At 34.5% G+C, this 18,332-nt stretch overlaps 1 protein-coding gene across 2 annotated transcripts in view; it reads left to right on the top strand.

Moving 5' to 3' along the window:
* Mesr6 (misexpression suppressor of ras 6) overlaps positions 1-18,332 on the top strand; it is a 227,755-nt gene that overhangs the window by 193,652 nt on the left and 15,771 nt on the right. Inside the window, exons 5-7 of one of the 2 annotated variants that reach the window (XM_072888815.1) lie at positions 5,460-5,678; positions 7,866-7,997; positions 10,298-10,388. In XM_072888815.1, the coding sequence (XP_072744916.1) occupies positions 5,460-5,678; positions 7,866-7,997; positions 10,298-10,373 (427 nt within the window). In that variant the 3' untranslated portion in view covers positions 10,374-10,388. Of the gene's footprint in view, positions 1-5,459; positions 5,679-7,865; positions 7,998-10,297; positions 10,389-18,332 lie in introns of those variants that run through there. The other variant, XM_072888814.1, reaches the window with a different exon arrangement.

Genomic DNA, 18,332 nt, shown 5'->3' with positions numbered 1-18,332 from the left:
TAATTATCTTCAGATAAATTTAAATTATTGTGTTATTTTTAAATTAGGTTTATATTTATATATTTAATTGAATTTATATTTAATGAGAATTGTTTATATATAATGTTTTTCTAGATATCGTCACAATTGCATTGATTAACTTATTTAAAATATTAATTAACTGCAACAAAATTATTTAATGTGATATCTATAATTTACAATATAATGTAATCGGAAAATTAGTAACATATTTCTGGTCGAAGGAAAAATGATATAGATTACTGATATATAATAACATACGCACAACTGCAAGCAGTTTTCACTTCATTATCATCTCAGAGCATATGGTAATAGATAACGGAAATTTTTTGGGTCACGCATAATGAACGTTTGCCTTCGATCACACGCGTGAACGCAGCTGGGTCTATATCCATTATAGATCGGTAACTCGATATCGATGTATTTTCCTAACGCTCGACAAACATTCCTGTAAAACAAGTTCGGTTACATCAGGTCAAAGGAAAGGTCGCCCTCGAAGAAAGTGATACGTTTATTATTGGAGGATCAATTTTAGGGATATTACTTTTTTTGGTAATTTACTTTTTACTCGTATCACGGTGTATAAATATATTTTTTACAATTAAACCTTTATTATACCATTCGTTATCTAAGATATGTGTGAACTTGACGACCAATTAAAACATTGAAAGCATTCTTAATAACGTGCGCGCCTATTAAATTCTAATGACGCATTTCTCGCGATAAGACATGTGAATCCGTTTCGCAATATTTTAATGAAACCTTAAAACGCGTATCGAGTATCAGTCGCCTCGGGGAGATCCCGAGATGGATCGCAGAAACAGAAAAGGACGAAGGCCCCTTGCATCCGGATACGTTCCTGTCCTGTCGCTCGTACGTCAACCCTCGTTGTTTTTTTGCCGCGCTCTTAATAATTGATCATCTGATTACGATACATTATACCCTCCCTACTCCATTCCTGCTTCAGCGTACTGTCGGAGAGCATTATTCCTACACCGAGAAAAGTAGTATCGGGACAGATAGAGATAAAGAGAGAAAAAGAGACAGAGAAAGAGGCAGCAGGCGAGAGAGGGAAACTTTTTCTTCCTGCCGCGCCTGGTGACGGACGGCCATTTGCATATAGGCCCCCTTATCGACAAACACACCGGGGGCGCCCTTCGTAATGAGGGCCCCTTCCCTTCGTTCGACGTCCCTCTTTCCTTTATTTTTTCAACGTGGACCGCCATTGTCCGTTAACTCATTCGTCGGGACAGTGTGGACCAGTAGTATCTCACTTTCTCTGCCTCGTTACTTTTGTCTCTCTCTCTCTCTCTCTCTCTCTCTTTCTTTCTCTCTCTCTTTTTCTTGCTCGTATTCCTTTTACTCTCATTGTACGAGGACGTAGGTTGTGTAAAAAAAAAAAAGAGGAGTGGTGGAAAATAACAAAACTGGTCGGTCACATGTCGAAAAATATGAATCGTAGAGATAGAGGCGGATGCGTTGGTGCTAGTCTCTCGTGACATCTGCTTCCTGAAATAGGTATAAAAAAGAGTCCACAAAGAGTTCTCGCGATCGTTTTTGCAGCCGTACATAATTGTAGCCGTGACAGCACGCAAATAATATCCTGTCGTTTGATTGTTTTGTTTAGAAATAATTGTCGATAATAAAAGAAGAAAGAGAGAAAATATTTTCTAATCATAACAAATCACTTATTATGATCATTAATTATGCATAACATTGTACAATAAAAAATATTTCAAGGAGTTAAAAAATTTTTTAACATTAACATTATGTCGATATTTTCTTAAAATGTTACAATTGTTATTTGTCACAATTTTTTAGCTTTTATGTTAAATATTTTGATAAGAACAAATTTAAAGTAAATTTCTATTAAAATAAAATTTAATTGAAATTATTTATTTTAACTGAAATTATCTAACAATAAGTGAAAAAATAAATTATCAATTAATTATCTTAAAGATTATTTACATAAATTCTTATATAAAAAATCTCTACTTAATTTTCCTAAAATTTTGGTGCTCAGAAAAAATTATTAAAAATTTATTTATACATGCACATATAAAAATATTCATTAAAACTAAATGTTAAAAATATATTTATAAATATAAATTTGCTGTGATAATATTGTTGCATAAAAGTATTGTCTAGCAATAGAAAAATACACAGAGCTTACGAGTAATACCTATATTATCGATGTTACTAAGTAATCTTCTAATAATACACTTGGCATTTTAAAAATCGAAATTTCACGATTATCTGCATCTTTCGAGCATCTTAAATTACAGGCATTAAATTTGAATTACGCAAAGGGACTGGGGAATAGGGCTACACGTGAACCTAATAATTTCTCCCAAAACTTGAAGATTCTTAATGGTTTGCACTAACGATGTGATCTGAAAAATCGCTTCTCGAGATTGAATGTTTACGAAACATCCGTCGTTGTAATGTATTCCTGAGATGAGCGTAATAATTCATTCGTAATTATATCTATCAGCGATACCTAAACATCATCGATCATACTTCATTCCTTCATTCCTTTCAAGATTTCAATGAACGTTTTAGTTGTAAAAATGATATGTCCAAAAAAAAAATATAATTAATAATATATTCAACTTCTTATATTATTTTTATTTCATTATAATGAGCAATAGTTTTATTTTATATTTTATTTTTTTTTATTATTTATACATATATGTACCTCTAAGTAAATTATATGATATTTTTATAGATTATATTTCCGATTCTAAATATTGAACACATTTGATTCTCCGCCACATTAAAAAAAAGACAAGAACATTTTCTCTCAATATTCTCATAATATTCGAAAGTATATATTACGTAACAAGACGTCCACAAAATTATTTTCTTGTGGACTCCTTTTTCTTGGATTACTATATAAACATAGATATATGATTTTAATTAGAATGTCACAAAAATGCATATTGTATTTTACAAATGTGGTGCAATAACATAATGATATTTTATTATCCTTCGTACAATACACATATGTATTTCTAACCGTGTTTGCTTTAATCACAACTATGTTAATTTTAAATAACTTAATGGCGTCACGGTTACTTTTCTACAAGTGTATCATTTACAGCGTTATTCGCATAGTTGCTTGTGCAAAGACGCAAGACCGTGCTTTTCGAGATCGATCGTTACCAGCATTATTACCCAACTGTCAAGATAATCTGCGGTGGGAATCACGAGCTGTGATAGATAGATACGCAGAAGCGGGCTCGTGTGTGCCTGACCTGGAGGCGGCTAGGGCAGGTGCGACTTACAGGAGAATAATTAATATTCAGCGAGGAAAAAGTGGGCGAGAAAGGCCGACGATGGCCTCCTCTTATAAACAGTTAACGCGTTAGCGACTGAGACGCACCGCTTGCTAACCACGCACCTGGTTCTACTGGTTCGTAAAAAGGAGAAACTAAAAAAGCAAGAACATCTTCTCTCTCAGCAATTACGTCCATTATGGACGAACGTTCGGTTACCGTGATCACCTAACCTGAGACCGCTTAACTTAATTCGAAAATTATGCGCTCGGTTGTACATCAGTAGTGAAATGATACGGCGTGGAGAACCTGCATGCGTTTCCGTTATTAATACCGGAGATGTCCCTCGCCTTCTGCTCATGCATCGACTAATTTATGTCGGTGGCGGATCGCTTTATGTAGTACCTTGTAAAGAATATCCTTGATCTGCGTTTATCAAAATCTACATCAATAAATGTGACTATGTTTACGAAATCGTTTGCTATTTTTTCCATCCAATATTGATTAAAATTTCTCTTCGTCTGGCTTATTTGTAATAAATGTTTATAAAAAAAATTTTTAATGAACATTATTGTGCACATATATTTGAACAACTTTTGAATTTCAAATATTAAATATAATATTTGAATATTAAGCTAGTTTTAAATATAAAAAAAAAATAAAATTGAATGAAGAATGAAGTTTCCTTTCTTATAACTTAATCTGATATAGAATAAGATTCTCAGTATTATATCCATGAACCAATGATAATTATGGTAACGTCTATTTTGTAATATGATCAATCTATCCCCCACTACGAAGCAGGTTTATGGCGAGCTCGCCATCGCGATTCCCGCATCGTCATCCCCAATGATATCATTATCGGTAATCTAAATAAAAAAACAGATGATCGGCCCCTGCTTGTCAACGGAGGTATCGTTCGATCGTGCCGCGCCAGGAATTGCAGCTGCAGAAAACGAGGAAAACTTGTGATCAGATAAGAGTAAAAGCAGAGGGCGGTATAAGGGAGTCACGGAGGGAGGGAGATAAAGAGCGCTCGTGGAGAGGAACGGAGAAGTACAAATTACGAGCACCCGGAACCGTTCTTGTGGCCGTGTTAACTTTCGTCGCGTGCCTTTAGGAAATACCTCAACTTTTGCAGCCACGTGTTTCTCTTTCTATTGTTGGAGCATTATAAACTTTCCATCGTTCACCTTTGTCCTCCGTCTGCCTTAGTCCTTTCTTACGCGCGCGTTTATGATGAAGTTTATAAATTATCGATGTAATCACTTTTTTCAAAGATAAAGCGTTTTTATCATTGAGAAAGTTTTTCTCTTTTTTTTATAAATGCTTAATATTTTACAATGTTAAATCTATTTAGGTAATTTTAACTACAATAATTGCATAATTATATCATTAATATTTAATGAAAATTTTAATTAAAAAGGTTTATAAATTTATATATATATATTTTAAATTTAGACTTATACTATATATGTATATATAATAAATCTGTTCTTATAAAAAAAAAAGCATAAAGTCGATTACTTACAATTAAAATTTACTATTGCCTCTTTTTCATAATGCAGATTGATTATCTCATTATGCGTTGTGAATGATTTTATATTAATAAAAATACAAAATGTCATTGAGCAAAAATTAATGTACAATTTGAATATTGAAGGACTTAATAATATTTGAGTAATTTTACTCATTATTTGATGCAAGATTATCAGTATTTTTTAAGAACAAAATAAATTATAATATACTCCATTTGAGTTTACAACAATATTTTGGAACGTTGTTATTACAGAGATTGTTTGTTTTGCCAGCTTTTTTTTTAATGTCGAGCGCATAGCGGTCTGCTCACGGTGTGTTGCTTTCGCCGTCGAGCTCGCAACTGCCAAGTCCGTTCGCGACATATTACTTTCGCTAACGAACAGCACAAGGAGTGCAGAACAAACAAAGTGTACACGAAATATTATATAAATACACTTTTATACAATAAATTTTTATAGAATATATTTATAAGAAAAATTTTTTTTATATATTACATTATTTATTAAATTCTCTTTAAAGGAGGTTTTCCATATCGCGTTTTTTTTTTTACTTGTAAAACTCAATTGTGATTATAATTTATAACGTTATTCTTACTAATGATGTAAATGTATTTTAATGTTTCAGATATGAAGCTGTAGATCGCCTTTTTCAAGAAGTAAAGAGCGTCTATAGAGACTCAGAGATCGATTGGATGCTGGTGTACAATGCAGGTTGCACTATAGATGATACGATTCTACCCGAGCATGTGACAGAACCCAACGATCTCGATCGCTTGATTAATGGAACATTCAGACTGTTTTTGGCGACTCTCCCTACATCTCCAACAATTGTCACCATAGCCAGGTAAATCATTTTATTAAAAAGCTTTAAATGTATTAAATAAAATATATTTTTATTTTGCTACTGAAATAGTACACATGACGTACCAAAGAACATATAACACGACAATTAAATAGTAAATATGCATTCTTTAATAAATCTTCACCTGATTAACTTTATTGATAGACTGATTTATAATGACGTGATTATGTCACTGATTTAAATTAAATATATTTATAAATATGAAATAAATTTTATGTTTTTCGAGAGTAATATAATATATAATTTATACTATGAAATTATTATAATCAATAAATCGTGTCAATGTGTCTCAGATGTTACATCATATTGTACTATGAAGTTATGATATTACATTAATTATACAAGTGATATAATCGCGCGTATAAGAATTGTAAAGAGGCTTGTATAATATCTTCAAAAGGGTGAAAGGTAAAATTAGGAATCGTAGGTGATATTTCGTGCACATACTGACGATTAAAAACTCGGCTCGTACAAATTGATTTTAATATACGGTTTCAACGGCTGAAATTATATTATCTGGCTTTTATATGCGCGAAACCGAAGCCCGCAATACCGCAGATGGCGCGGAAGAAGATGCTGGGAGGGCACGAAATAAAGAAGAAGGGCGGCTTACAGAAGCGACACGGCGGGGCTGTCCGAGGGGTGGGTTTAGGATCGTGGGTATACCGTTAAGCCCCACCCTCCAGATGGGTTTCACATAGGGGTGCACAAAATCAAACCATTCAACTTTCGCGTATCATAGCTAGATGTCCCTGCTTCTGATTTCTCGAAACAGACGTTGTATATTTCTTTCTCTCTGTCATTTTGTTTCGTCATTTTCTAAACATAAAAGCTGGATGGTATTTCTCTTGTGTGTGTGTGTGTGTGTGTGTGTGTGTGTGTGTGTGTGTGTGTGTGAAGTTACAAAATACAATTTAACAAGTCAATACAACATCAGATAATTACTTGTAGAACAGTACTATATAATATTTTCTTGATATTTGTGAAGGCTTGCTGATATGTCCAGATATTATTTAAAAAACATATGTGTAGAGAATTGCCATTTACATCGATTATATGATACATATGGATGTGTTAACTATGTGATGATATGTATAAATGGATGATAAAAACTGTTAGTTACAACACAAATCGTGTAAACATTTATGTGAAAATATACGTTTAGATAAATTAACGAGCACAAACTTTACAGTATTTATACTTTGTAAATGTATTGAATAGCTTTTTAAGAATTTTATAAAATTTAATGAAATGTTTTGCTCGTAGAATGACATAAATTATGAAGATAATATTTTATTGTAAAAAATGCTGACCAGCAGGAAGAGAAAAATGTGTATATATTTTATCGGAGAATTACTTTTTCATTACATTTCTAATTTTTCTAAAAAAAGTATATTTTTATTTTTAAAAAATATATAATTAATCTCATATATATATATATATATATAAAAGAAGCAATGAACTTTGAAATAATCTTGCAAGTGGTAACTTGGCGCCATCTCGTGATAAATGCACGGAGATTCTGCTCAAACTTCCGGCAGAGACTAAAAAAAAATCGATTCTACCCCATTCGACGTATTGCCACCCCTTGCTGTCCCCAACCCTCATTTCAGCACATTAGTTTCCGGGGGAGACGCGGTAACGCCGCCGGATATCGCCTCTGGACAGTTTGCAGTTTCTCTCGTAGTTTGCCAAACGGCGATTAAACGATCAGAGACAAAAATTGACGAGGACAAAATGGAAAGCAAAAGAAACATTGAATCGCGAGGAAAGTGAAACTAATAAAAGTAGGAAAATTGGTGGCCATGATAAAATAGAGAATAAATGAGAGTGCGATTCTTTTAGCTATTGATTTTATAATTAGCTTTTTCTTTTTTTCCTTTCTTTATCTTGTTTTTGTACTAGCAATTAATTGCTCTGCATTTTTATATAAATCTTTCAGTTCTTTAATATAGATTTTTTGCAAATTGAATATTACGTTTAATACAAAAGAAAGTTGTGATTTGACAAAAAATGTATGAAAAGGAATTATAATAAAGCGATTTGTGTAATAACGGCTTATTATTAGATGAGTAGATATCGTAAATCTTATTTCTAAAAGTGGAACAAGCATAGCTGTTTCTCTCAGTTATATCCTTAAATAACTTGACAATATTTCTTTTCTTACAGATCTAGTGAGGATGATTATACTCCTCTCGAAAACGTCGATCAAATTCAAGTTGACGTTCTCGATCAACTTCGCGAACGACTGGGACCGGAAATAGATGTTAAACTGATTTATCAACAAAACAAGGAACAACAGTAAGTCTTAAAGGAATGTATCTATTATCTTGAATCATATATTATTATCTTAAAATTATAATTTATCTAACAAAATTATATTCATACCAATATACACGGATATTTTATACATTTAAATTAAGCGTATAACAATCTACATATAAGAATCGTAATATTGTGTCGATTAACAATTATAAATAAAAAAGGTAAATATTGTCGTATACTCTATTCAAATAGAAAAGTGAAAAATCTTGACGAATAGAAAAATTTTAATATACAATACTAAATTTAATACAAAGAAAAGTTATAATTTAAGAAAAAATGTATGAAAAGGAGAAGTTTTAATAAAGTGACTTGAAATATAAACAAAATATACTATAAAAATATACTATTGCATGAGTATATTATAAATATCTTATTTCTAAAAGTCGGACAAGCATAACTGTTTCCCTTTATCATATTTTTTTCCTCTTACGTCATTCTCGCGCGATCGCACATTCATCCCTCGTAGTAGTTACGACATTTCAGACGGCTCGTATTATTCGAAACGCGTCGCGTGAATCTCTCGGAGATCTGAAGATCGTAAGGCAGACATGAAGAAGGGACGTGGCGAGTCTTTGATCGCACGTCGGCGATTTACATAGGATCGGTGCCACTGGTCCACTGGTGGAACGCGAATACAATACCGACATGCGAAGGTTGTCGCTTCTTTTTTTGCAACGAAAGTACCCCCTACCCTCTCGTACCACCAGTCTCGGATTTGCATACCTTGGGCCAGTTTCCCACACGTCTCAACAGCTTCCGTCTCGTCTCGGTCCCTCCTCTCTTACTTTGCATCTCTCGCTCTCCCTCTCGTCCCTGCCTTCCTCTCCGACGTTTCCGCGCAACCCTTTCAACTGCCGACGAAGACAAAAACGCGGGAGTACCTCCAAAAAAACCTCAACGTCTTCCTTCTCCCACGACGATGACGTTTCCTGGCGAGACGGCTCTCGCAAGACCTGTCTATTGTGGACGTGGCACAACGAATTCGGAATGTGTTTTTTTTTTTTTTTTTGCGTATGTCAGTTTCAAATGGTTGACGGAAGCGGAAGACGAGCACCCGTACAGCCTTTCGGTCTGGATCTTTATTAAACGATTTTAATATTAATGAATATTATTAGAAGCATATATATTATAATTGTTATTTTTTTGTATATGTTTATAATTTTCTTAATAGTGACAAAAACGATAACATCTGCATTGAATCTTGAAAATATTCTTGATAATTTTCAAAGAAAAATATATAAAGATGTAAAAAAATTATTAAATTTGTATGACACTAATGTAGTTTTGCACAAAATAATAATGAGAAATACAATATAATATTATAATAACACAATATTTTATTTTTTATGGTTATTTTATTATCTAATTTCTTTATAATAATCTTTTGAAAATAATATAAATATATATCAAGATATTAATTTAAAAATATTAAGTAATAAAGAATTTGAATAACCTCTGAATTAATACTCGTTCTTCGTTATTTACTTTATTATTTTTTATCATAAGTCATCGTAAAATTCACTTTGTGTGTCTACAAATTGGGGAAAATTTTATTAGTATCTCATTTTACGGTCAAATGTATAGATCTCGTGACTTTATGCAATATATCTTACAATTAGAATAATATTATAGAATTAATTGCTTATGTACATACTCTGGAAGAAGACTTATAAATATTTTGATCATAGAGATTTTAAATTACACAAACGCTAAAATACTACTAGGACTATAGTTTACATAATTTTTTTTTTTAAATATAATAATAAACACATCAAAAATATCGTAAAGATTTCAGACGTTTCGTATTTAGGCAGCTTTCAGTTTTTGCCTGATGACGAACGGTAACGCGGGAATAAACATTAAACGAGGACGGCAAATGCGGAAGTGTGGTCGCGCGACTAAGGGGCGAACGTTAAGGGATAACCACAAGAAGAGAGGAGAAAGAGAGAGTTTACGAGTCACTAACCTCCCAAGTAATGATTGTCGTTAACCGCCGCGCCGTGCGGGCCGCTCGGCCTCGCTCGGCCCGCAGCCGAGACTTTTGTATGCTAATGACAGGGTGGTCCGATTTCATCCTACGGCCAAGGCAAAAAATCTTGGGGGTCAACAGACCCGTCGTTAGCCCGAGTTTTAAGTCTCCCTCGAGCGCCATTGACCTCGAATTAAAAACCGAGTGCAACCTTCCGTCCCGCCCGGAAATTTTACAACAAGACTTTTCGTCACGTAACGTAACACCTTCACTTATTTACTCTTGCATCTTGTACTTTTGCTCGCAGACATATGATCATCTCAGATGGTGGATCCTACGAAGAAAAGATACGGTGTAAAGGCGCTAAGTGTGACCTTTTATAAATGTGCTACTTTAAGAAATGAGTTTCTTCAAGAGATACGAATTTCTATTATATTATACTTGTTTGATTGAGAAACACAACATATATATATTTTTTTTAAGAGAATATAGGTAAATAAGTGAATTATAAGTGAATATATTATACTTGTTTGATTGAGAAACACAACATATATATATATATATTTTTTTAAGAGAATATAGATAAATAAGTGAATTTATTTAACCACGAAAAATTCCCTTAGAGTTACACAGTAATTATTAAATGAATTTGTTATAAATAAAATATAACAGCACATAGAAGATGACATATCCTGCAGTAAAATTAAAATTATTTAGAATATTATTCATATTACTTATAAAGTACCGAGAGTTTATATGAAATAGCACATTTATGAGGTCGAGAAATAAAATACAAGAATATACAAAAAAGTCGTATATTATGCAGTTTTAGTTGATAGCATTGTACAATCATGATTACTTATCTTACAGATTGAAAAATTTAGTTGTTAAATTGTTAAAATTTTGAAACAGTGATAACTGAATAATAGAATAAATTAATCAGAAGGTTTTATTAATATTGTTATCATCCGAATTATAGCTTTGCGAACGTAAATAGTGTTTTTTAACGCGCAGACTCTTTATAATTCGCAATTTTCTCTTCTCTCTCACGGTCGTTCGCATTTCATTCATCCAGGTGACACCGTGTCAGTGGGTTCTAAGGGAATTATTCAAAACCAGCCCTGACTGGCAAAAGTGCAGCCGTCCCTGGAACTGTAATCCCATACCCGTATCTGATCTGCATAAGAGAATAAAAAAAACATCTCGCGGGAAAAAAACAAAAGTGCGATTAAATTTGTTTGATAATTTTTTTGTAAAATAAATTAATATAAAATAAAGCCACACATATATACACACACGTGCGCGCGCGCGCAACACATATATTCGCATTTTTTATTAAATTATTTGAAAATCACGTCTAAATTAACGAATAAGTACAATTGTTAAAAGTGCTTTTAAGCTTTAAGTTTAGAAATGCTTGAAACTTTTTAAACAATCTTTTTATATACTTTACACATTTCATTTGATATAAATAATTTATAATTGAGTTTTGACTTTTATAACAGCAGTTCTTCTTTATTATTATTATTTTTACTTGTCGCAAAAAATGAAGTGAGCTCTGTTCAGCATATTCAACAGTTTGATATCAATTAGAAAATCTCGGCGATATCCGACTTTTCTCGCGAAGGTTGAAGTAGTAGCAGCGCTATCGTCCCTTCCGAACGGCATACCTATGCGATTATGCGCGTGACGAAAGAGATCTTCAAGCGAGTATGCTAATGCGCGCGGCGACATAATGCCAGGCCGATTCGCCGTGGCAAAACCAATTATGGCGCGGAGACCCATCGTGCCCGATACTCCGTTTTGCACATAGGTCGTCCCCGAAAAATTTCGCTCTTTCTCTGTTTCTCTCGATACAATTGCACAAACGTCAACAGCGAACGAGACGAGAGAAGGAATGAGAGAAGAGGGCCGCATAGACAACGCCATAGGCGAAGGCCTGCATCGGTGGCATTGTTCGAAAGCGCTATTTGTATTTATTTGGGTCCTTTGTTCGAGCCTTAAGAGATTCATGGAGCGGAAGGTGGGACGAGAGAAAGAGAGAGAGAGAGAGAGAGAGAGAGAGAGAGAATTTATTCGGAGAACAAGGCAAAGGGTGAGAGAGGTCCACTAGTCGTTACGGAACTACTGTACGTTTCGGTTGAAAAAAAAAAAAAACACGTGGCGCGAGAGGTAGCAAGCTTCCGTCTGTATCATCGGTACATCGCGAATATACAAAGCTAGAGGAGAAATACTACCTAACCGAGTAGCACAAATTTTTTATTTCTTTCCATCTTTGCGCAGTAAATAGTTTATAACTTCAATTATGACAGTTTTACACATTGTACCCTTACATAGTATTACATGACTTGACAGTATTAGGTGAATAATGTAGACTGTTCTATATCTATTATCACTGTTATCATTTTCATACAAGTTCTTTTAAAATTTTTTAAATTTAACGAATTGATCAAAGCTTCGTACATGAAAGAGTGATAATCGTGGGCGAGACGTCTTTTGAAACATCATATATAAAGGCATCGTGACAGGAAGTTATAAAAGTACAAGTAGAGACCAAGTCACAAAGTACTTGTTTTGTAAAGAACTAAGTTAAAATTATCGCAAGTTGTCGCAGCATGATTGCAAGTATGCGATAAAAGTAAAGCAGCAATTAATCATGTGTAGAGAGAACCGACCTATTGTTTATCTTAAAAGCAACACTTTCAAACGACATAATCTTTTCCTAACATCAATATGATAGGACAACTTTTAATGAATCGGTTTTATCAAAAATCTTAAAGTTGTTTGCATTTTTATAATGTTTTACATGTATTTCTGCATCGTATATTCTTATAATTTTTGTAACGTTCGATCGAGAAGAAGTTTCGAGGGCAAACTTGCATGTGGTCGAAGGTGGGCCGACCGGATTCGAACATCCAATTGCGAAAATGCGTTCGGCCCGTCGGTGGGGAAACTTCGCGTGCTCGTTGGTGTGGTGTGCGACGAGATGGTCCGATGTGTGATGCGTGTGTGTGTGAATGCATCTCGTGCAGCGGATGCAACTGCGAGTGGTCAGTAGCTCGCAAACCGAGTGACCGCTTCGTGCATCTCTCGCCGTAGTCCGGTGTGAAGGTGATGTGTGAGAAAAAAAAGAAAACTCTTGCGTCGCGTCATAAACTTTTTTAATTGCATTTTGCTCGAAATGTTTCTCGGGTAAAAATTCATCAGTGACGGATGGACCTTTTGAATGTACAGATGTGAAAATAATCAATCTACGTGTGAGTTGTAAACGAAGTGTTATGACATAGATTCAAAGCAAAACGTATATAACATTAGTGAAATTATTGAAAGATTAATTAATTTGACACCATGCGATATGATTATCTTGTATTAGGCAATAGATTAAGTCAAGTAACATGTGAAATATTTAGACGTCTTGTGTTTGTTATTAAAAAATTGAGTGAAATGCTGTGAAACATTTTTCCAATAAATTTAAAAATATATATAATAATACTATATATATAAATATTTATATATACTATACATACATACATATACATACACACATACATACATACATACATACATATATATATATATATATATATATATATATATATATATATATATAATGTATATGTAATAAAGGGGATAAATTTGTTTATAATATAAAAGATGTCAGGTGTAACAATATAAATTTATCACAATTTACATTGTTTTCATGCATTGCTTTTAATTAGATACTAAATATAAGAAAAATATATAAACAGATATTTTTTAGAATAAGCAAATTGAATTGCACATTGTTTTACAAATTTTCCGAGGAACTCTTTTACGCGACAACGCAAATTCGTATGTAAATTAATTTTTAGCGTAAGATACTCTCTCGCGTAGTGCGCAGAACAACGCGAAACGTCGTGACAGTCTCTTCGTGGACACAGATTAAGAAAGGAAGCGGAAGTTATACCATAAGTTTTAATAACACATAAATAAAGACGACGTTATAATAGAGTTTTCCCGCAACGAGTTTCTTGGCTAAGGGATTCGATATGACGAATATAACGCGCTCTGTTATAAATATTCAATTGTAAACGTGCGGCATTTTCCAGCGATGGTGCTACCTGAAATAAAAGGCTAAACTCTCAATTTCTTGAGTGTATGTTAGTAGAATAAATTTAAAAATAATTTGAATTTTAGAGATATATGAAAAAGAACCTGTATGTTACTTTATATATTTGACAGAGTAAGGGAAAATCAAAGCTAAGAAAATATTTTTAAAAAGTAAGAAATTATACCGAGACGAAAAATATACTCTGTTAATAATTTCTAACAATTAAAGTTATATTAAATTATTTATTATAAAGTTATAAAGCATACTTTTTATCATAACTTAAATCAGGTAAAGTAAATGTCAGTCAAATTTCAAAGCTTGTTTCAACTGTAATGCAAATTTATGATATTTTAATATTATGTCATACGAGAATTGATCGTACTCGTCTTTTCATTTTTTTATCAATTTTATAATATTGTCTATTCTTTAGTCAAAATAATTTATATATATATATTGTATCGACAATTCCAAAATATAAAAATTAATGCCTTTTCATAATCCATTTTCTGTTTATTGAATAACATGTGATAGAGCGTGCAGGAATGACAGACGGGAGGGGGGAACCTTTGTCTGTACGATAGCTCGCTTTGTTGTGGCCTGTCATTAAGACACGAATCTCAATGTGTATAGTTTATTTTACGATGACACAAAGTCGTCTCTCGGAAACATCGACGAATTCCACCGCGTGTCGCGCAACGGAGCGCGAAAAAAAAAGTCGCGAACTGCCACCGCGTACTTAGTTTCTTTCTTTTTTTTTCATTTTTTTATTTCAGCCGTCACGCTCGTGGTATTCAATCGCGCTTGCCGAAACTGCCAGAATTCATTCCCAATAAGAGGAGACGCGGAGTCAAGAAGAAGGGGAAGAGGCAGAGGTAAAAAAAGAGAGCGGTCTGCGTCTCTAATACATGCAGGGGCGCGTGTAATTCCAAGGCCGCGCCATATTTTAACATCGTTCCGAGTTACATTATGTTTCAGCAAAATGGTCGGCGCACACGTGGCAGCGCGTCGGCGACGGGGAGGGTGGTTTATCTCAAACATACAATCCCACCCTCTCTCTTGCGTTTCAGCCCCCTCATCCCCTTCCCCATCCACTCATATATTAGCGGCGAGGGCAGAGGCGACAGCGAGGGGACGAGAGAGAAAGGGAGAAAGCAACGGCGGCGGAAGAACGAATAGGGTGTGCGGAGTGTGGAGGAGTTGAGGGGGAGGACGGAGAAAGAGAGAGAGAGAGAGAGAGAGAGAGAGAAAGAGAGAGAGAGAGAAGGTCGACGACGACCCCTCGGCAACCAACCCCCACCGTTAGCCACCCCTTTCTCCTTTAGCTTTCGCGTCGTCTATAGAGGGATGGAGGATGGCAAGAACCGGCAACGGTACGCGAACTAACGACGTTCTTTCGCTTCTCGAGAGGAGGAAGAGGGTGCGGAAGGGGCGGCGGGGGTGGTAGGGGAATGGGAGGAAAAAATGGGGAGAGAAAGGCAGAAGCCGGGCGCGCGCGATTCCCCTCGCGCCCCGCGCCACGTGATAGAGGAGACACCGACGAAGGGACTGCGGCAGGTAATGATGTACCGCGGTAAATTTCCTGCGGAAAATTACACACAAACTCGGACCGCGGATTTGCCGCTAAAAGGTAATCGTTTACCTTTTTTTTTTAAGCACAGCTGGCTAGGATTAAACCGACGCAGCGTAACACCTCGTCTTGCTGCATCTCGAATCACTTTAAGAGAAACTATTATAATAGTTACACGTCATATTGTTCACATCACGTTTCCTTATTTTTTTTTTTTTTTTTTTTTTTTAAGCAAACGACACAAGTACACAAAATAATTGATTTATCAAAAATCAGTTTTGCCACTTGTGAAGTTGCTTTGAAAATATGCTCATATATAAATTGATTAATTCTCTAATTTTTTTATTAATACAAATTATATGTTTATATTAATAAAATTTTTATGTTAAGATAATATATAATAATAACATTTATTTATTTTGAGTAAATCAACAAAATCACTATATGCAGCTCGCTCGATTAAATCTTTCCGATCCTAACGACCGATGTAATTGATGACACGAAAAGTTTTGAATTGGGAACAAATTACGGAGCAGAAAAAAATAGATGATATCACCTTCTTTCTCCTCTCTTGCAAACACCGGCACTACACGACTTACCACCGTGAAAGAAACAGTCGGTAATTTCTTTGAGACTACTCTGAACTCTTTTTGCGAATAGAGTACGTCGAATGAGGCGAACTTTGCATTGTTACGAAATCGAGAGTCGTATTTGGTGACTGTCGGCAATCTCAAAGTTTTAATTCGAGTTTGCCGATTAATTGGGAACATTATGCCTTTGCTGGCGAACTTTTGCGCGGCCACGCGAATACTCCCCCTCCCTTCACTTTCCGTTTCCTTTTTCTCAGATCGTTGGATTAGGTCGTAAAATCATTCCGACTTGGCTCATTCATTGTCGATGATTATTTTATCAACAATATAACTAGCAAGATGTACTGACTGCTAATTTTGTGTAAACTATCATTTATATACTTGCCTTTTTATAAATCTAAATTAATATTATAATTTGCTATAATATTATCAATTAATACGTTATTATCAATATTATAACGTAAGTATCAATAAAAATATAAATATTCGGAGTATAAATTGTGAAAAAGAATTTCTTTTTCTATTTTTCGATAAAAATAATGTTTTTTTTCTATAAAAATTTAATAATGGAATGTTATTATATCTTGCAATGCAAAATATTAAGATCTGCTCTTTTGTATTCATCATTTTGTAGGTGCAAAGTAACGCAACTATCAGAATAGTAAAGGATAGGCTATCAAAGCGGGAAGGAATAAAACCCACATTCAACAGGGTAACCGTAATTACTTCTAATAAACGATAAGGAGAGAGCGAGGAAGATTCTGTGAAAATTACTTAACGGTTATTTCAATTGCCTGGACTTTTTTAAGTAGAGTTTAAAAACGATTTATAAATTTACTCTAAAACTTATTTGCAAACTATTATTATTGACTTTTTTGTACATATACGAACAAAGATGCAATGATATATGCGAGTGTGTATGTATTACAAACAATTAGTTCTTATTCTATTTTTTTAAATATTATAAAAGTATACGACAAGTAACTAAAAATAAATATTATCAAGTTCAACTACTTAATATATAAAATGATATTTATTTAGAAAATCGATAATATATCTCTCAAATATTTATTTCTTATTATTTCAGTACTCTAAACAGTTTAAACAGTTTATTAAAGTTTATTGCATTTTCTTATTTCTGAGTTATTATCTCATCACAAAATATTCTTCATGATTTAAAAGAGTCTCTCTACTGATCCCTGAGATTATCTCCAAGAGAATCTCTAATGAATTACGTTCTTGCTATTAACTCACCATTGCAAACGCGACCTCAAAGACAAGTGATTTTGGATAAATCAAAGCAACATTTAATTGATGCCTTCACCTACGACTACTACTAAAATTTCTCGTTTTCTGCGGAAAAAAAGAGCACATCCGCGCCGTTCGTGGTAAGATCGCGAGTGAATCGATACGAGAGGTGGATGTACGGGGTCCGACCAAGCCGATGGTGCACGGAGGATAGAAGATGAAGAGGGGAAGGGGGCGCTTTTTGAGGGAGATGTTTCGTTCGTTGGCAGTAGGTTTTCCCCCACCAGCAAGATACTCCCGCAGGATAATCTCCATCCCTCTAGCTCGTCTCTTTCTCTCTCTTTTTCTCTCGCATCGGCCCTTCTCTCTTCGCGAAACTCGCCGTGTTCGCTCTCGTTCACCCCTCTACGCCATCCCTCGCGTACGCTCGGCCGCGTATAGCCCCCGCTCTACCCTGCCTCTCGTGACGTTAACGCCGGAAAAATGGGCTGGAGGGGCTGCAAAGACGTGGCGTGGGCAGTGACGCGTGTGCACGCAGGAAAACTCTTCTTATTTATATGCTCCATGCTGCCACGGCGAATCGATATCGCGTGAATTCTCCCGACGTGCGGAGCGTACGAGGGGGTGGAGAAACATGAAAATCGAAAGAATCCCTCTTTTTCACGTTTACTGGGCAACATTGACGGCCACACTTCGCAATTTTTGTTGCATTTAATGATACAGGAAGTTTTGCGTTTGAATTAGTTTAATTATTTTAATTCAAACTATCATACATACATTAATTTCCATTAACATGAAAATCAAAATTTTGTATTAAACATCTTTTGTGATTTTATGTAATAAAGTA

Source organism: Anoplolepis gracilipes, chromosome 3 (genome assembly GCF_047496725.1).
Source record: "Anoplolepis gracilipes chromosome 3, ASM4749672v1, whole genome shotgun sequence".
Classification (NCBI taxonomy): Eukaryota; Metazoa; Arthropoda; class Insecta; order Hymenoptera; family Formicidae; genus Anoplolepis; species Anoplolepis gracilipes.
The sequence above is the reverse complement of the archived record's forward strand: the minus strand, read 5'-3'. Positions and strand labels throughout refer to the sequence as shown.